We start from the raw sequence: 20,670 nt of genomic DNA, 5'->3' as shown, positions 1-20,670 counted from the left end.
TGGTTCACTAATATCCTTTAGGGAAGGAAATCTGCTGTCCTTACCTGGTTTGGTCTACAGGCAACTCCAGACCATAGCAATCTGGCTGGCTCTTAAATGCCCTCTGGACAAGGGCAATTAGTGATTGGCAATAAATGCTGGCCTAGCCAGCGACTCCCACATCCCATGAATAAATAAAATTAAATTTAACCTTAAGGCTCCTTCCAGGGCGCTGTAGGTGATCTCTGCAGGGTGTCACAGTCCACAGCATGCAACTGCATAAAACATATCACGGATGTACTCTTCAGGAGTGTACATACTTTTATACTTTTCAAAAGGGGTCAAGATAGCAAGGCAGAGTGTGCAAGAGGATTTGCAGCTATTAATGTGTTCCCAAAGATTCAGGGCTACATTAATTGCACCCATATACTGATCAAAACACCTGCAGGAGAACCGGCATCCTTTGTGAATCATAACGGCTACCACTTGCTCAACATCCAGCTACTGTGCAATCAGCAGCAGCAGACCCTCCAGGTATGTGCAAGATATCCTGGGAGTTGCCATAACTCTCCAGCACTCCCTGATTCCAAGGCTTTTCAGTCCCCTTGCATGATTAGATGGCTGGCTGGTGGGGGATAAAGGATACCCTCTGAAAAGATGGTTAATGACATCAATAAGCCATCCTCAAATCCCTGCTGAAGAGGGGTACAAGAGAAGACATGCCTACATGAGTGTCATGATCAAGAGGACAATCAGCCTGTTCAGAATGAGGTTCCATGGCCTGGACTGGTCTGGGTGAACCACTTCAATATGCATGAGACTGTGTGTCATTAATTGTTGTTTTGTACTGTGCTCTGCACAATTTGACTCTCTCTCTGGGAGATCAGATGGAGGAAGATGACTGGGATGGATAACAATAGACATTTGAGGATGAATCCAGCACTGACTCTGAGGATGAACTTTTGCAGCCACAGGGCCAAGCTGAAGAGCCAGCAGGGCAGCAGCTTTTGGGAGCCAGGGAAGCTCTCATTCAAGGGAGCTTCCAATAGTCTGCCAAAGTCTTCATTCCATATCCTTGAAAAGTAGCAGTTACATAATTGCTCAGACCACATGAATCCCTCCTGACTCTTTGGACTATGCCTCTTCCAAAAAAGAGCAATTACCCTCAATTGCTTTTGGGATTGCATTGCAGGCTCCAAACTTCATACCACTCATAGTGCAAGAAGAACATGTGATATGAATTATTAATGTATTAAACTGATGTGGAACAACAAAACACAAGTCATACAGCTGAATATTCACCTATGACTGCCCTTCTGTGTTTACTGTTTACAAGTGCTTCATCTTTGTACTTCCCCACCACTAGTAGCTGCACTGGAGGCAGGCTACTGACTCAGATGCCCCATTAGTCTGAATGACCTTAGCAGTTGTCCTGTGGTTGGCGGAGGCCCTGAGTGCACACCTGGGCAGGAGAGTCCTTCACAGTGGTAGGACACTCCTCAGTTGTCATGGATTCTTCAGACAATACTGTCACTGGCAGAGGGGCAGAGCAGCACCTGTAGCCAAAGGCTATTTGATGATTTGCTGAAATGTGACATTGACAGTAAAGATGTGAGATTTATCCGGACCCCATAACGAGTATCAGGCTTGAAGGTGGACAATTGGACATGTTTCAAGTGAAGAGAGGAGTACAACAAGACTGTGTATTATTGCCAAGATTATTCAATCTGTACATTGAACGAATATTCAGAGAACTAGATGTTTTTGCAGGGTAAACATCGGAGGCAAGAACATAACAAACTTGCGGTACGATGACCAAACAGAGCTAATTGCAGAATCATAAGAGGCCCCAGAAAATATCGCAGATGGAATAAAATGTAGAAGTTTAGAATATGGATTGAGTATGAACATCAAACTGATGAAAACAATGGTAGTTAGAAGGAAAAATTAGAAGAAACTAGAGTGAAGATTGCAGTGGATGGTGTCACACTAGAAGAAGAAGATAAGTTTGTTTGCTTACAGTAAATGATAACAGAAGATGGCAGCTGTGATGCAGAAGTTAGAGGAAGGATAGGGAGAGCCAGATGTAATTTTGTGAAGATGAAGAATGTGGTAACAACAAGAAAACTCAAGCTTGTAACAAGGAAAAAACTCATAAAATGCTACATTCCATCCAATTTCCTGTTTGCATCAGAAACCTGGACAATAAGTAAAGATCCGTGGAAGAAAACAGAGGCCTTTGAAATGTCGATCCAAAGATCTATGCTAAAAATTCCACATACAGACCATAAGGCAAGCGAAGAGGTTATTGAATTTGTAAGAGCAAAAAGAACTCTTAAAAAGTGATGTACAAAAAAAAAATGTCTGTTCTTTGGCCATTTGATCAGAGCTGAAAAACTACAGAAATCTCTTCTAAAGGGTAAGGTGGAGGGTGGCAAAAAGAGGTTTCGACCTAGGTGGATTTGGATGACAGATGTCATATAAGGGCTGCGGACAAGCGATAGTGGATGTGTGAGAATGGCGCAAGGCAGACAAGCAGCAGCAGAAAATGACTGCATTATCAAAACCAAATTATTGTGCAGAATCTTAACTGCCGAGAGAGGTTTGGGTGCAGGCAAGGCAAGTCCTATAAAAGTGAAGTCAGATCGGGATCCACTTCTGGGTTTTATTAAGCAGGTGCAGGCATGGAGGTGTGAACTCCTTTGGAGCTGTTGGGTAATTAATTGTAATATGCAAACAGCTGATTAATTCTTGATTATAATCAAGAATTCTGGTTTTAAAAGCCAGTGTATGTATTTCTTGAGCTGGCAGCAATTTGCCAGGGTCACCGAGGCAGGTGCACAACTGGAAGAGTTTCTTCAGTGAAAGTGTCAGACTGGGAAGGCTTTAAACAGTGAAACTGAAGAGCTACAGCCATGGCCAGCTGAGGGACTGCTGCTCATAGCACTCCTTCTGACAGTGCACTTTCACCACTTGATAGTAGATTGCCAATTTTTTGGAAGTCAGTTCATCTGCCTTGGACTTCACTCACCCTCAGTTGCATGGCCCTGTTGCAAGCCTTCACCACAGAATGGGAGCAAAATGCAAAAAGCAAGAAACAAAAATCAAAGGTTATGGGAGTCTGGCAAGAGAGTGAAGTTAAGGGAACAATCAGATCACCTATGATCTTATTGAATGGTGGAGCAGGCTTGAGAGGCTAAATGTCCTTGTCCTGTCCCTATTTCTTATGTTCTTATGTTTTTATGCTATGCAACTCAGCCTTGCACCTCTGATGAGGGGCAAAAGGAGTAGCAACTTAAGCACCAACATCATCGGCAGCAACACCAGCAGCAGTACCTGCTGTCTTCTCCTCAGTTACAAGCTGATCCACAGGGCAGAGGGGACATCAAGGCTGAAATTTGCTAGCATTCCCACAGTGACTCCCCCCACAGTGGGGCTGGAGAGCCATTCAAATCTCCGGAAGGTCATGCAGGTGTCAGGGGCTCGGAAGTTCGGGCCCAAGATCCAATTGGAAGGGTGAAAGACCCCCAACACAAGGTCCCTTCAGGAAGCTCAGGATTTCATGGCAGGTCTTGCTGACATCTGTAGCCTCCTTACCAGCAGAGCAAGTGGGCATGCATTCCCAACAAGGTGCCTGTCATTGGAAGGCCAATCCCTCTGGGTCTCTGCCTCTTGCCAAGTTGGGTGTTCTCTGCAAGGAGAGAAAGCAGAGATGAGTGATTATTTGTAGTGGCTTGCGGGGAGGAGGGAAGGATGCCATTTGTGGAGGTTGACTGAGAGGAATAGGTGCGAGAGCCAATACGCTGCAGTTGAGTGTGTGTGTAGTAAGATTTTCTGGGATTCGGGGGCCACAGATACCTAAATAGGCAGTTGACTAGTCATAAGTCATTTTAAACAGTTTATTAAATTTATTAAGAAACAGCAGTTTAGATATGATACATTAACTAATTGGTCAGAAGATGCGTACAAATTCTAACAGTTGCAGTTTACTGGTCCCAGATGGCAGACAAATGTTTGGCATGAAGTGTACTGATCTTATCTTCCTCCTCCTCCTTGCCCAACCTGAGGAAGACAACTGCCGACAGGCACTGGAACCTCGCCAAGACACCTCACCAGGACCCCGCTTATATATGACCCCAGCAGGACCTGGCCCCTGTGAATGAGCACTTGTTAATATATCCTTTTTCTGGGGGCTGGTAGCTTACCTAGTGTCAATCACCTATTCAAATTACTCTGATCAATGGACACAGGACAGGAATCTAAACTGTCAAGGTGGTTACCAGCTCCCCTGTTCATTATCCTACTTGAGGTCAGCTTTTTAAATTACATCCTGATGAGGATCATTTTTTAAAATTCATTCTGGGATGTGGACTTTGCTGGCTGGGCCAGCATTTATTGTCTATCCCTAGTTGCCCTTCAGAAGGTGGTGGTGAGCTGCTTTCTTGAACTGCTGCAGCCAATGTGGTGTAGGTACACCCACAACGCTGTTAGGAAGCAAGTTCCAGGATTTTGACGCAGCGATAGTAAAGGAACAGTGATATATTTCCAATGAGAGTGACTTGGAAGGGAACTTCCAGGTGGTGGTGTTCCCATCTATCAGCTGCTCTTGTCCTTGAAGTTGGTAGTGGTCGTGGATTTGGAAGGTGCTGTCTAAGAAGTCTTGGTGAATTCCTGCATCTTGTAGATGGTACACACGGCTGCTACTGTGCATCAGTGGTGGAAGGAGTGAATGTTTGTGGATGTGCTACCAATCAAGTGGGCTGCCATGTGTTGGACAGTGCCAAGCTTCTTGAGTGTTGTTGGAGCTGCACTCATCCAGGCAAATGAGGAGTATTCCATCACACTCCTGACCTGTGCCTTGTAAATGATGGGCAGGCTTTGGGGAGTCAGGAAGTGAGTTACTCGTCACAGGATTTCTAGCCTCTGATCTGCTCTTGTAGTCGCAGTATTTATATGGCTAGTCTAGTTCAGTTCCTGGTCAATGATAACCCCCAGGATGTTGATAGTGGGGGATTCAGCGATGATAATGCCATTGAATATCAAGGGACGATGGTTAGATTGTCCCTTGTTGGAGATGGTCATTGCCTGACACTTTTGTGGTGCAGATGTTACTTGCTGTTTGTCAGCCCAAGCCTCAATATTTTCCAGGTCTTTCTGCATTTGGACATGGACTGCTTCAGTATCTGAGGAGTCATGAATGGTGCTGAACATTGCGCAATCATCAGCAAACATCCCCACTTGTGACCTTATGATGGAAGGAAGGTCATTGATGAAGCAGTTGAAGATAGTTGGGCTGAGGACACTACCCTAAGGAACTCCTGCAGTGATGTCTTGGAGCTGAGATGACTGACCTCCAAAAACCACAACCAGCTTCCTTTGTGCCAGGTGTGACTCCAACCGGTGGAGACTTTTCCCCTAGATTCCCAATGACTCCAGTTTTGCTAGGGCTCCTTGATGCCACACTCAGTCAAATGCGGCCTTGATGTCAAGGGCAATCACTCTCACCTCACCTCGTCTGTAGTGAGGTCAGGGGCTGAGTGGCCCTGGCGGAACCCACACTGGCCGTCAGTGAGCAGGTTATTACTAAGCAAGTGATGTTTGATAGCACTGTTGATGGCCCCTTCCATCACTTTAGTGATGATCGAGAGTAGACTGATGAGGCGGTAATTGGCCGGGTTGGATTAGTCCTGCTTTTTGTGTACAGGACTTCCCTGGGCAATTTTCCACATAGCCTGGTAGATGCCAGTGTTGTAGCTCTACTGAAACAGCTTGGCTAGGAGTGCAGCAAATCCTGGAGCACAAGTCTTCAGTACTATTGCCGGAATATTGTCAGGCCTCACAGTCTTTCCACTATCCAGTGCCTTCAGCCATTTCTTGATATCACATGGGGTGAATTGAATCAGCTGAAGACTAGCATCTGTGATGCTGGGGACCTCCGTAGGAGGTCAAGATGGATCAGCCACTCTGCACTTCTGGCTGAAATTTGTAGCAAATGCTTCAGCCTTATCTTTTGCACTGATGTGCAGGGCTCCTCCAGCATTGAGAATGGGGATATTTGTTGAGCCTCCTCCTCCAGGGAGTTGTTTAATTGTCCATTCAAGACTAAATGTGGAAGGACTGCAGAGATTAGATCTGATCCTTTGCTTATGGAATCGCTTATCTCTGTCTATCACTAGCTGCTTATGCTGGTTGGCACGCAAGTAGTCCTGTGTTATAGCTTCACCAGGTTGACACCTAATTTTTAGGTTTGCCTGGTGCTGCTCCTGACATGCCCTCCTGACTCTTTATTGAACCGGGATTGATCCCCTGGCTTGATGGTAATGGTAGAGTGGGGGATATGCCGGGCCATGAGGTTACAGATTGTGTTCGAGTACAATTCCACTGCTGCTGATGGCCCACATGCCTCATGGATGCCCAGTCTTGAGTTGCTTGATCTGTTCGAAATCTATCCCATTTAGCACGGTGATAATGCCACACAACACGATGGAGCACGCGACCAAGCTATTAAACATAGCTTTTCTACTTATTAAACTTATTCCTCAAAATTGTGTGACAGATGAATAAATCATATCAGCCTCCAGGTACCAAGTATCTATCTGCTTGATGGAGCAATGGTGGTTACAGACAACTTGCATAGATATTGAATGAAATCTTTTCCTGTTCAAGAACACAATGCCATTGGTTGAAGGAGCCTTCATGGGCGTCTTGCCCAAGAAATTGTGTTTTAAGTTGTTCATTTCTCAGGTGCTACATGGCCTCCTAAGGCCTCAAAATGCTGGCAGCAAGTGGAAGCATTCTTCAGAGGTTGTAGAAGATTGAGTGCACCACCCACCACATTGACTAATAACAAACAAGAGGCATCTCCTGTCCATGCTTAAATCAGATATAATAAAGATCCTTCACATAAGGGACTTAATGCCTGCTTCCCACTGATCCCATTGCCACATAGGGCTGGATTGTACAGGGGGTGGGGGGTGGTAACCTTGCCCCAGAGTGAAAGTCAGGAATGAATTTACCCCTGCTTTGTCAGCTCGACCGGTCAGGTGGTTAATTAGCTGTAGGCTGGACTTGTACCTCATTGGTAAGGAAATCCTGCTTCCGAGAGCTGCCAGCCAATTAGGTGGCCAGAAGTTCTTTTGTCGCAGGAGCGCCACGGGGAGCTGGGGCTGCATCCAGTCCCCAGTGGTGATTGTTAATGGAGCCGATATGAAGATAGGTTTTGGGGAGGGCATTGCCAAGCCAGGTTGATTGGCCCAGGAAATGGGGCGAGGAGGTGGTGGGGGTGCTGGGATAAACAGGGCAGCAGGGAAGGGAAAATGTAGGGTGGGAAAACCTTGGGGCAGGGCCTACGATGGGCACAGGGGGCCCATAAAGGAGGTACCCCTACCTTGCCCAGCTACCAGCCAGAGTAGTGAAAACTGCTGGGCCAGGATTTCCCGGTTGGCGAGGGGGACAGGGCCCACTCACTGACACGTAAAATGATGTGGGATGATGTTGGGTAGAACTCCAGACGTCATCACGCCGCATTTAAATTTTCAGGTTGGTGGGTGCTCAGCAGAATCAGCTGTGCGCCCGGCGACCTGTCAATGGCCAATTGAAGCCATTGACGGAGTCATTAAACTAATTAATGGACCTGCTCGTTCAACCTTAAGGTTGGCAGGCAGGCCAGGAGCCCTGGCGGGAATTAGATAAAGCATGAAACCTCATCCATGGCGGGATGGGGTTTCATGTAGGTTTTAATAAATGTTATTAAAGTGTATTTAAAAGTGATGGACATCTCCCAACTAATGTGACAGTGTCACATGAGGGGACATGTCAGGGAAATTTTTTTCTCTATTTTTCACATTTATTATTGTACAGCCGATCTCCCTGAGGCAGCACTTAGCCCCAGGGAGATGAGTGCAGTCTTTCGTGTGCATGTGCAAAATAGTGCACTCTTGGCTCAGGGAATCCCCCCGCCCCCTGCCCACACAGGGAGCGCATAGCGCTTCCGCATGGATGTCACGCTGGGCGGGCCTTAATTGGCCCACCATGTAAAATGGTGGTGCGCCTCCGCATGCCCGCACTTAAACATCCCCCCCAATAGGGGGTAAATTCTGCCCCTGGTTTAAACAATTGGCCTGGTTTGCTGTGTAAGTGTTTGTGAGCTTAGGGCTGAAATATAGGAATGAATTTAACCCAGCCTGCCTGCCACAAATTGGGTGGGTAGATTGTTAAGATGGCAAGTGGGGTGTTGGCACTATCTACCTCTTAACTAACCTCAAATCAGGTAGGCTGACAGAGGCATACTCTACATTCAAAAGACAAGGCCTGATGACATTATTTGCAACATTAAGATGTTTTAGTTGATGGCTGTCAACTGAGTAGCTACAAGAGACCAAGTTTGGTCTCTTTGTTAAACCATTCTAAAGATTTACTATGTGTGTCAGTGGGAGCAACCCTCCCCAAGGAGTCTTTTGTACTCCCAACCCTGGTTGTAAGAGTAGAGTACAGGAAATAGGATCTATGGGTTTCCTGGAGGTCCAGCCAAATTTAATGGCAGGAACTGATTTAAATTTTTGGGCTATATTTCTCAGGTGACACCAGATTGAGAGACTCCAGACCTCAGCAGGGAAGTGGAGATGGCGGAGGGAGACAGGGATTGTGGGTCATGGATGACAACATTTGTAAGGAGTGTGGAGTGATTGGGAATGGCCAGAGAGATCAAGAGAGTTGCAGAGAGATTGATTGCATGTTGGGCAGTTTGTTTGGGGCCTGAAAGATTGGGGGTATGCTGTGAACAGGTCAAGGTGGTCCAGTTGCAGGAAAAGGCATCTAATTGTGGGGTTGTGTCCTTTTGCAGGGCGGGTGCATTCTAATTGCAGATGGTTGATCCCACGCTGTAGAAACCATGATGGGCTGTGGGGAAGCATTTTACTCTTCCTGGCCCAAACAGTGCTGAAATGGCACTTATCTGCTGGATCTGGCTTTCCTCTCCTCCCTCAGCTGCCAGGTTTACCATGATGTGGGAAACCTGACCCATAGCCATTAAATTTAAAAGACAGCTAAAATCAAGGGGATGCAACCTCATTAAAGTGTTGCAGTCAAGGACACACCTCTTGTGAGTAGGTTTGCCATTTGATTCCAGTTTTAACAAAAGCAGGTTTGTTGGTGTTGGATTTCTTAGTTTTGAATTTTTGGACATCCCCTCGTCCCTCTCCTGCCCAACCTGTGGAGGTTATAATTCCCTTCTTTTATTTTGTGATTTAATTTATTTTTGAATATTTCTGCTTAATTTATACTTTACTGTTTCTGCCTTTGTGCTATTTATTGTGGGGCTGCTATGTGCATTTACTCCTCAATTTCTAACAAAGTATAATTGAGCATTTCCCCTTCCATTGCTTTTTGGCAGTTGGTTGATGACACCCTCCCTACTTCTCTTTTTTGTCATACTACCTGTCATGAAAGATTGAAGAAAATTATGAGTCAAACATTGGGAAATCCAAAGCTATTTTATACAGTCCCCACCCAAATTACACACACTTGTTACTGGCCTTCTCTCACTCCCAAGCAGTTTATTCAGGCTCCATCAGAAAGATTACTGTCTTGGCATTCTGGGCATTCAGAGGTGTTGCGAATGCCTAATTTTATGATGTATATGCTTTAAGAGTATAACTTTTAGTGGGAATTTAATTTTTAAATGTAAATGAAAAAAACCCTGGGTTTGAGAAACTGGTAAATACCCATAAGATAATTACAATTCAAAGGATGGTCCATGTTTAATTAAAGGGGTTGGAGCTGGGGGTGTGAAAACAATAAAAAAACAAGTGGTCCTCTCTTAGCTTCGTGATGGAGTTAGTGAGTCTGGTAAGATTGCAGTTGTCCACATTAGAGATAAAATACTCATGTGGGTCCCAGAATTAAAGGGTTGTTTTGAAGATAATGTTAATTAGTTTAAATCTCTATCTGGGACATCCCAAATGTGCCATGTTTCCATGGGATAGCAGCGAGGTTTTTTTTTTGGTTTGGGGGTTTAGGTGTGTGATCTCTCACAGAAACAGGCAGTCAGCCTGAAGCAGATTTATAAAGGCAGACAGAGATTCTGCCAGGAGCTGAAAAGCAGCTATGGATTAGGAGCAGAGGATTATCAGGAATGTTTCTGATCAGCAGTCGCTAAGCAAGAATGCAGGGAGGCCCATGCTTGAGCTGGGGAGTCCACAATTGTGTGGAATTGAAGGAGAGTTGGAATGTTTCCTTAGCTGGATACTAGTGGAAGAACCCCATGAATCTCATACCTTGGAGAATAGGGAGAACATGCAGGAAAAGTAAGTGAATTCTTGAGAGATGTGGCACACCTTAATTTGGTTTTAGGAGAAGTGAAGGAACCCTTAAGACGCTAAAAAGTACAAGGAAGTTCTTGGGTAGAAATTAAAATGGAACAGGAAGAGGTCTGTTGAGAATGTTGGGTTTAAAGTATAAATGTTTACAATGGTATTAAGTTAGTAGTACTTGTTTTGTTTAACTTTTGTATAGTAAATGTTTTTTGGTTAAAATGTGAAATCTTGTGGCATAGTTCTTTCAATTAATGATGGGTAGTTTGAATTCCTTTTTAAAAGTTACTGGTCTGTACTGAGATGGGGATGATCTTCCGGTTGGTGAGCAGCCGCTCACCGATGCTTAAAATGATGCAGGATGACGTTGGGTGAAACTCTCGACATCACCCCATGTCATTTCCATTTTCAGGTTGGCAGGGGCGCAGCCAAGTCAGCTGTGTGCCCGCCGACCTGTCAACGGCCTATTGAGGCCATTAATAAACCAATTTAGGTAATTGACAGGGCTGCCCGTCCAACCTTAGGGTTGGCGGTGCAGGCTGGAGCTGGCGGGCTTAAGAAAAAGCATGAAACCTCATCCATAGGCGGGATGAGGTTTCATGAGGGTTTTTAAATATTTAATAAAGATTTGAGTAAAAGTGATGGACATGTCCCAACTCATGTGACAGTGTTACATGAGAGGATGTGTCAGGGAAATTTTTTTAACATTTGTCTTAAAAGTTTTAATTCCGGCGTGATCTCCCTGAGGCAGCACTTAGCTGCAGGGAGATCAGTGCACCCTTTTGCGCACATGCGTGGAAGAGCGCACTCCCGGCTGAGGGAATCCCCCACTGCCCGCGCAGGGAGTGCATAGCGCTTCCAGGCAGATGTCATGCTGGGCGGGCCTTAATTGGCCCGCCCACATAAAATGGCGGCCCGCTCCCAATTGGGGGCACCGATCAGAGGCGTGCCTGCCTGTGCCTGTTCCTGCACATCCCCCCGACAGGGGGAAAATTTTTCCCGTGAGAACAGAGTGTTGTGAATCTTAGGAAGTCTCTACCCCAAAGGGTTGTGAATTCGCCCTAGTTGAGCACATTCAAGGCATGAGATTTTTGACCTCTCATGGAATCTAGGAACATGAGGAATGGGTGGGAAAGTGGAGTTGAGGCAGAAGATCAGCCATGTTCTTATTGAATAACAGACCTGGCTCGACGGTCAGTGTGGTATACTCCTGCTCCTATTTCTTATAGTGTAATGTTCTTGTGTTATGTTCAATACAACTTCCTTCTACCTCTGCAGCACCTTCCTCCACAACACAAGCTGTAATCCAAGCTTTTGTCAACTCCCAATTTGATTACTTTATTGCCAAAATTGTCACCATCCCAAGTTTCAATTTCCATAAACTCCAACTCGCCCAAAGTTTGCTACCTGTGTGTTCTGTCACATAATCAGGTCTATTTGCTCATGACATGACTTCTCCTTGATGTGTATTGACTGTGTATTGTCTAATGCATTGATTTCAAAAAAGTTTGATGACACAAGGACAGGCCGATTGGGGAATGTTGAGCAGTGGGAAGGTACTTCTGTAGGGGGTTGGAGCCAAGTCAGTTAAGAACTATAAAGGGATTTGAACAGAGACACCGTTCCCTTTTTGGGAGAAATCCAGACCTCAACATTTTACAATTTACAACAATGACTTAGATGAGGGGAGTGAAGTCACGGTAGTGAAATTTGAAGATGACACAAAGGTAGGTAACAAAGTATGTTGTGAAGAGGACGTGAGGAGGTTACAGATAGATAGGTTATAGATAGATGAGTGAGTGGGCAAAGATCTGGCAAATGGAGTTTAATGTGGGAAAATGTGAAGTTGTTCACTTTGGTAGGAAGAACAAAAAAGCAGAGTATTACTTAAATGGAGAACGGCTGCATAATTCTGAGGTGCAGAGGATCTAGGTGTTCTAGTACATGTCTAGTCTAGTCACAAAAAGTTAGTATGCAGGTACAGCAAGGAGTTAAGAAGGCTAATGGATACTATCCTTTATTATGAGATGGACTGAACATAAAAATAAGGATGTTATGCTTCCATTATACAGGGCATTGGTGAGCCCACAACTTGAATATATGTGCAGTTTTGGTTTCCTTATTTAAGGAAGGATGTAAATGCATTGGAGGCAGTTCAAAGGAAGTTTACTAGATTGATACCTGGAATGAGTGGGTTGTCTTATGAGGGAAGGTTGGACAGGCTGGGCTTGTTTCCACTGGAGTTTAGAAGATGAGGCATGATTTGATTGAAGTATACAAGATCCTAAACGGCCTTGACAAGGTGGATGTCGAAAGGATGTCTTTTCTTGTGGGTGAGTCCAGAACTAGGGGGCAATGTTTTAAAAATGGGGGCCACCCTTTTAGGACAGAGATGAGGAGAAATCATTTCACTCCGATGCTTGTGCAACATTGGAATTTTCTGCCTCAGAAGGTAGTGGAGGTGGGGTCATTGAATAGTTTTAAGACAGAGGTAGATGGATTCTTGTTAGGCAAGGGAATCGGGGTTAGATGGGAACATGGAAATTGGAACACAAGAAGATCAGCCATGATCTTACTGAATACTGGAGCAGGCTCAAGGGGCTGAATGGACTACTCCTGTTACTATTTCTTATGGTCTTATAAGGGGGTACAATCTTACATATATAGAGCTAAATCTTTTTGGAATCAGTAAGTATATCTTCACATAAAGAGTATAGAAGTCTGTAATGCAATTCAGAATCAAATCAAATTCTCAGCACTGAGATCAATAGATTGTTGTTAGGCAAGGGCATCAAATGAGATGGATCCAAGTTGGGTTAATGGAGATGGTATCACTGAATGTCAAAAAAGTCTCGAGGGGCTGAATCAGCCTACTCCTGTTCTTATGTTTCAGGCACTCCTCTGCACTCTCTGGTCACAGTTACCTTGGCACAGGTTTTGGAGGAGGTCCCTTGCTTGCTTCAATGTGTTAAAGATGGAGCAGCACATGAAGTCAAAAACATATGAAACAAATAAAAACTTTAAAACTAATTCTTACATTTCAGGAGAATATAAATCTATGCTTATGTCCTAATTGTCCATATTTTGCTCTAAAATCAAGAACAGAATAAATGAACTAATTTTAGAACAAATATTTAGATGGTATAAGCATTATTTAATTGCAGAATGAGATGTTTCCTTCCACTAGGCGGGTGCAGCAGCTCATGTTGTGTAACCTCACCTATGCTTCAAGGATTTTTAGCAATCTAATCAAAGCAAAGACAGATGAAAGGCATTTCAAGAGTATGAGCTGCTTTTACATTCTCGACATGTTCGTATGGTTCCCCCTGAATTTAACAAGACTAGTTAAAACAAAATGCAAACATTATTTTTAATTGTAATTTTAAACTCGTGGTCTAAGAGCAATACGTAATGGAGGATTGTGTAAAACAGTATCTATTTCCATTAGGAATGAGACGTCTGATCTTTCTTGCTCAGAATCAATTCTGTAATTGCCCTTTATTTAAGTGTACAGTTTGGATCTGCAGGTTAACAAACAGGCCAGTGCTATGAATGTATTCTTGTGGCTGAGCCAATAACTGTTACACATCAGTTATTTAATTTATACAAAGAAACTGGTAAAAAGGCATTGCATAGCAACCTGGCTAAAGCTTTTTGACCCACTCAGCCATGACAGGTGAATTTAACAAACATGCACCCCTAAAACCCAAGCTCTGGATTTCAGATTAGCAGTAAGATGGATAGAATTGGGTGACTACTTAATGAAACTGCTACCATAAAGATCTGTGCTGTTCCAGTGCATATATACTTTTCATCTTAGGTTGCATAATGGCCAGTAAAATGCTGATTGATTTTTTTAATTCTAATCATTGAGTGCTTAGTTATAGTAATTGCATACAACCATTAAAATTATTCTAAGAATTAAAACAAATTCTATTATTTAAGGAAATGGTAATAAATATATTCTCTGTCTGTGGCTGATTATTCAAAATGGTTTTCAAAATAAAACCATCTTTGACATAGCTGAGAAGATAGGTGTGGCTGAATATGTAAAATGAACACCACACCTATAAGGACTACTTGAAAGCATATATATAGATAGTATTCAGTGTATTTGGCTTACTGTAGCCGAATGCTCTTGTAAATAACATTTCTTTGCTAACTATTGAATAAAAATGGAGAGTAAGGATCAAGATATCAATGAGGTGAAAAGACTGTACAGAAGCAGGTAAAACGTTTTAAAAGTTCTCTTAATGTGATATGAATTTATTATTTCTAAAACGATGCATAGATAGACATATAAATATTTCTGTAAAATATTTGAAAAATGAATATTTGGCATTTGGCCACTAGCTACCTAATATTAAGTATCAGGTTTTATAGCTGGTTTGGTAAATTAAAAGAGTAATTGTAAAACTTAGAGCACCATGTTTATTTAAAGCAATACACTCTGTAATCATATACAGTTGAAAGGTTTGGATGCATTGTGTGTGTGTGGGTGGGTGGGGGGGTGGGGGGAGGGGTGCGGGGGGAACCTCTGAAAGAGCAAAGGATTTAAAATGCTGCAAAGCAATATTAATTTACAATAGCAAAGTAACTAAAAACTCTAATATTTGGTCATCTGGTGATTAGTTTTCATTACAAATCAAATTAATTGCAATGAATTTTGACAAGTTGAATACCGTAGTTTTTGAGAATGTGTAATAGATGCTGCAGTGTAAAGAACTTCTGACATGTGCTGTTCATCTCCATACCTCCTTTGCTTCAGCTGTTAATAATCATCATAACTGTGCTATACTTGAAATATTATGTAAACATTTGGGCAATTTTACCTTAAGCAAAAATTACTACATTTTAAATTTACAATGAACAATCTACTAAGTCCACTGTACAGCAGATGCTTTATTGTATTTTTTTTTCATTTAGTTTCAGGAAAACCTGGGATCCCTTTATGTTGAAAACGGTAAACGATGAAGAAGAAATCACTGGGAAATTTGTGTTGCTCTTGCAGTACATAATCTGCTTTATCTTTGGAGTTTGTGTTCTGGGATTTATCTTTCTTAGCAAGGTTAGTAATTACTTGAAGAAATAGTGCTGGAAATTTAAAAAAAAACTTAAATTTGCTTCACATCTTTTGTTATATTGTAAGCCTTTTATAATGTTTGTTAAACAACAGTACTATAGTGCAATTTTTACTTAAGACCTATGGATCACATTACATAAGCACATTTTATGATCTTAGAATGTCCCAAAGCACTTTTACAGCCAAGGAGATAGCAATGAAATAAATGGCTAGATTTGTTTTGAATGTTGATTGAGATATAAATGTTGACCAGGGACTTCGGATAACTTCTCTTTGAGTAGTACCATTGAATATTTCACACCTACCTGAGAGTGCAGACAGGGACTTCAGTTTAATGATTCAGTTCAATGATTAAAGATATGTACCTGTGACAGTGTAGCACACCATTGCAATGTCCACCTAGATTTTGTTCTCAGATCTCTCGATTGGGGTTTGAACTCAGAGCATCCAATCTCAGTGAGAAGAGTGCAACCACTGAGCCATAGCTGACACATATCCATCAGGTTGATGGAATACAAAGGATAAGATTGTTGAAGCAGAATGAATTTGATGAAAGATCCTCAAGCTGAAATGCTAACTCTATCTCCACAGGCGCTGCCTGACCTGCCAAATATTTCCAGTGTTTTCCTTCTTCATCAATCTAATATTTTGATTTGCATAAAAGTAGGTCAGCTTCAGGAAGAGTAGGTGGTACTTTCTGAAGGGTAGTTGGTGCTCAGGGAATTGTAGTGGGCTTTGGGACAGGCAGCTGGTACTTTTTGAAGAGTAGGTGGTGCTCAGGGAATTTTAGTGGACTTTAGGACGGGTAGCTGGTAATTTTTGAAGAGTAGTTGATGGTCATGGAAATTCAGTGGACTATGGGAAGGGTAGCTGGTACTTTCTGAAGAGTAGTTGGTGCTCGGGGAATTTTAGTGGACTTTGGGACGGGTAGCTGGTGCTTTCTGAAGAATAGCAGGTACTTTCTGAAGGGTAGCTGGCACTTTCTGAAGAGTAGCAGGTACTTTCTGAAGAGTAATTGGTGCTCGGTGAATTTTAGTGGACCTTGGGAAGGGTAGCTGGTACTTTCTGAGCTCAGAAAGACTGAGGGCAGGATTTTCTAGCCCCACCCACCACCGAGATTGTTCGGTCTCACTGAAAGTCAATGAAATTTTGGCTGTGCTGTCACAACCCCCGTGGCAGGCCCTGCCATGGTGGGGCTGGAAAATCTCAGCCTATGTCATTTTTAATGCAATTGCATCAGCAACAGGATGATATTTTTGTAATGAAATGTTATTCCACTCAAATAACAGTATTGTGAAACAAAAAGTGTCAATTGGCCAAAATTTACTGTAAAAATAATGATAAAGCTAACTAGACTCACCATTATTTATAAACAAATTGAACTGAAGCTTTAGGTGCACGTAGATGCACAGTTTAGATGCAAAAATCCAGAAGTTGCTGTTTGGAATGTACTGCTCTGCCAAAAGTTGCAGGAAAACAGAATCTCAGCATCTGACTCTCCATTCCAAGGTATTAAACAACATGGAGTTCCTCTACAGATATTATAGATATGAACTAAACTCACCACAGAAAGTTATGACTTGCCCATTTTAACTTAAGTAGTATTTTAAATGTGGCAAGTCTTAGGAGAGAATATCCCCCCTGTCAGGGGGGAAGTGCAGGAGTGGGCGCGTGCAGACGTGCGTCCGATCAGTGGACCTGATTGGGGGCACGCTGCCATTTTATGTTGGCAGGCCAACTAAGGCTGGCTCAGCCTGACATCAGCCAAGGAGAGCTAAGCGCTCCTTGTGCGGGCGAGGGGGGGAATCCCTCAGCCAAGAGTGCACTCTTTTGCGCATGCGCACGAAAGAGCGCACTCATCTCTCTGAGGCTAAGTGCTGCCTCAGGGAGATCAGCGCCAAATTTAAAAATGGTGAAGGGGCAAAAATAAAATTTCCCTGACATGTCCTCTCATGTGATACTGTCACATGAGTTGGGACATGTCCATCACTTTTAATCAAATATTTATTAACTTTTTAAAAAGCTTCATGAAACGTCATCCCGCCCGTAAATGAGGTTTCATGCTTTTTCTGAAGCCCGCCAGGGCTCCTGGCCTGCCCACCAACCTTAAGGTTGGACGGGCAGGTCCATTAATGAACTTAATTATTTTTTAAATGGCCTCACTAGGCTGTTGACAGGTTGGTGGGTGCATAACTGATTCGACTGCGCCGCCGCGGACCTGAAAATTGAAATGACACAGGGGTGACGTTGGGAGTTCCGCCCGACATCCCGCATCATTTTACGCGTCGGTGAGCAGGCCCCACTCCCCCACTCACCGACCTAAACATCCTGGCCTTAATTATTGCCAAACAACCTCTCTGTCACTGAAGAATAACTTGTCAAAATGTGGAGGCTCATTTCCTCAGCTTTAAATTATTGCTTGAGATTTAAAATGTCAAGTTTAAAATTAGATTTTTAAATTTTTCCTTGCTATCTTTTTATCCTATCTTTCTTTGCCTCACTTTTGTTTTCTGTATCTAATTTGACATTGCTTTCAGTATTCTAACCTGCATTTCCTGGTGCACCATCCACGCAGTTCATTACCATTTCTTTAATCTGATTGGTTAAGGGTTTGCATAGTGGCTTGCCTGTTCATATAGTTCTCAGCTTGCCTGTAGAGGACACTGCACTGTTACCATCTCCCACTAATAGCAATTTATTGTACAAAATCAATTAAATGGACAAAGGCAATCAGTTCTTCGGTTAGAGTGAATTCCAGCATATTGTGTTACAAACAATTGTCCAAAGTTTGCCATTGAACTTTCTGATGTTCTTTTGAAGATTTTCATTGCATAATTAAATATGATATTCTAAAGGAATGACCATAACATAATGAAATCTCAATGAAGCTGAGCAGCAAAACCATATGTGCCTGAACTGAGATAAAAATAAATCTCAAAGATAAAAAAAGAATTTGTATCCATATAATGTACTTCACAACTTCAATTCACCCCAAAGCTCTTTCCCATCACTTTCGTACCTTTGAGTTGTAGTTGCTGTTATAATGTAGGAAATGTAGCAGTCTAATTGTGCAGATCCAGGACCCAGATATAGCAATGTGAAACTAACCACATAACATGTTTCTTGTGACACTGGCTGAAGGATTAAGACTGGCTAGGACACCAGGGAACTTTGCACGAAAGTAAAATACTGCGGATGCTGAAAATCTGCACTCAACACAGCAAATTCTGAAAATACATGGCAGGGAATGCAGGATTGGTGGAGAGAAAAACAGAGTTAACATTTCAGGTCATGATCTTTCATCAGAACTGTTCTGATGAAAAGTCACGACCTGAAATGTTAATTTCCCCCTCCTGCCAGAACCGCTCTGAGTTTCCAGCGTTTTCTTTGTTTTATTATCCCAGAGAAAGCTACTCTGAACTTCCTGGGAATATAACTGCAGGATTGTTTACATCCACCTGGAGAAAACAAACATCTTAGTCTCATCTGAAAGACAGCAACTCCAACAGTGCAGCGCTCTTCCAGTATGGCATTGGAGTGTCAGCCTAGATTTTGTACTGCAGAGATTGGCTTGAATCCACAGCCTGAATCACAGGTAAGAGTGCTAGAAACTGAGTCTGCTACGAACTGACATCCAAGGAAAAGTGAATTGAACTCCCCCACAACCAGCTGATAGCATCCATGGGTAAAATCTTTTTGTTCATTATGATCTTCAAGTTCATTTCCATTTTCATGCTAATCTCAAATGCTAAGGAATAAGAACTAATAATGCAATTGCTCCAATAGCTTTCAAAGTTCCTGAGCTATCTTGGGAGAGTAACAGGAGGTTGGAGTTCTTGTTACTGTTTGTAATTCAGTAATCTGTGTTTGAAAGTGAATATTAGTTGAAGAGAGGGATAGGCTGTGCTGTGATTCAATTAAGTAACCCATGGAAATACCCTAGCCCCGAAATTCCTTCTGGCCAGCAGTTCCTGGTGTAAGTTGTTCCCAGGTACAGCACAAACTAGGGATTTTGAGCAGGACCCAGACATGCCGGGCCTCAGTCTGGACCGGCACCATGTCCTATCCAAACCTGACTTATGGCAATGAATAATGCGGAGCTGAGTGGAAGGGTTTCCAGACTAGGAACTTCCTCAACATCAGTCTCTCTTCCACTAAGAGACCTGATGCTGGAATGAACTTGGTGTACAGGTCAGCTAAGGGGAGCAGTGGAGCCCACCACTTGGAGACCAGGCATGGAAAATGCCAGAAATTGTTCCAATACCATTTCCTGATTAATCCTTTAAGGGAGCAATTATTTTTGATGCTGTATGTTAATACCTTGTGATTAGTCAGCATGTTGTACCTTTTGACATGCTGGAGTGAGTGATGTTATTACTGAAGAACGTACACTTTTATATTTTGCAGACCAGTCTTCTCTTATTGATCAGCACTTCAAACACTCACTCACCCTTTGAAAACAAACCTTTCAATCACCTTGTCTTAGCTTGTGTATTATTGGTGCCTAATGTTCTGGCATTTGCAAAGGCCTTATGGAAAACAGCATTTGGATCATCCATCGCTCCCCCACCGAGTATTCTAGGAATGGTAAGATGAACCTCCTGTCCTTTAGCTAACAAATCGTTAGAAACTTTCGGGTCTTCTTAAAAAAAACTAGACGAGAAGCCAATGTTAATTTTCCGGTGAAAGTTTAGGGGCAGAACCTCATCAATTACTTTGCATAGTTTTTAACCTGGAATTACAAAGTAATGAATAAGAAACAGAATTTAAATTTTTTTAAAGGGATTAACACCCCCACTAAATGACAGAGAGAAGTATCTTAGACAGGTGAATTCGACACATATCCCACAGTACAATTTTGAGGGAATCTTCCAGCACCCTCTGCAGTGGCTTAAAAAGATCTAATTTAAATGTCTCTTCAAGTTTTACAAATATTATTGTAATTTTTGATATCTGTTGACAAGGTGTTAAGACAAAGCAGGAAATTTTAGGAAATAATCAATGTTGACAAATCTGCTTTAACTGGGCGTAAATCAGCAAAACCTGAGAAGGTTCAATCTCAGTGCATTGAGTTCACTTATCCACATGTGATCCTTTCATGGGGGTAACTTACTCGTTACTTTGAAAAGTTAATTAAAAACAGTTCCAAAGTTATTTCTCAAAGCACACTGGAAGCAAAGAGACAGAAAGAAAATGATAAATTGAATATTTAATTAATGATCTATTAAAAATGACTAGTTACACTCTATATTTAAAACTAACATTCTATGACACGGGGTCAAGCCTGCAGTTGTTCCT

General features: G+C 42.6%; 1 protein-coding gene across 3 annotated transcripts in view; it reads left to right on the top strand.

Annotated features, from left to right (window-relative positions):
- Nucleotides 1-14,412: 14,412 nt before the first annotated feature.
- The window catches only part of LOC121289240 (chitin synthase chs-2-like), a 67,463-nt gene continuing 61,205 nt past the window's right edge, over nt 14,413-20,670 (top strand). For all 3 annotated transcript variants that reach the window (XM_041208495.1, XM_041208476.1, XM_041208486.1), the window contains exons 1-3: nt 14,413-14,517; nt 15,216-15,357; nt 19,780-19,959. In XM_041208495.1, coding sequence (XP_041064429.1) covers nt 14,465-14,517; nt 15,216-15,357; nt 19,780-19,959 — 375 coding nt within the window. In that variant the 5' untranslated portion in view covers nt 14,413-14,464. The remainder of the gene's footprint in view (nt 14,518-15,215; nt 15,358-19,779; nt 19,960-20,670) is intronic.

Source organism: Carcharodon carcharias, chromosome 2 (genome assembly GCF_017639515.1).
Source record: "Carcharodon carcharias isolate sCarCar2 chromosome 2, sCarCar2.pri, whole genome shotgun sequence".
Lineage (NCBI taxonomy): Eukaryota > Metazoa > Chordata > Chondrichthyes > Lamniformes > Lamnidae > Carcharodon > Carcharodon carcharias.
Note: the sequence above shows the minus strand (reverse complement) of the source record. Positions and strands in the feature narration are given on the sequence as shown.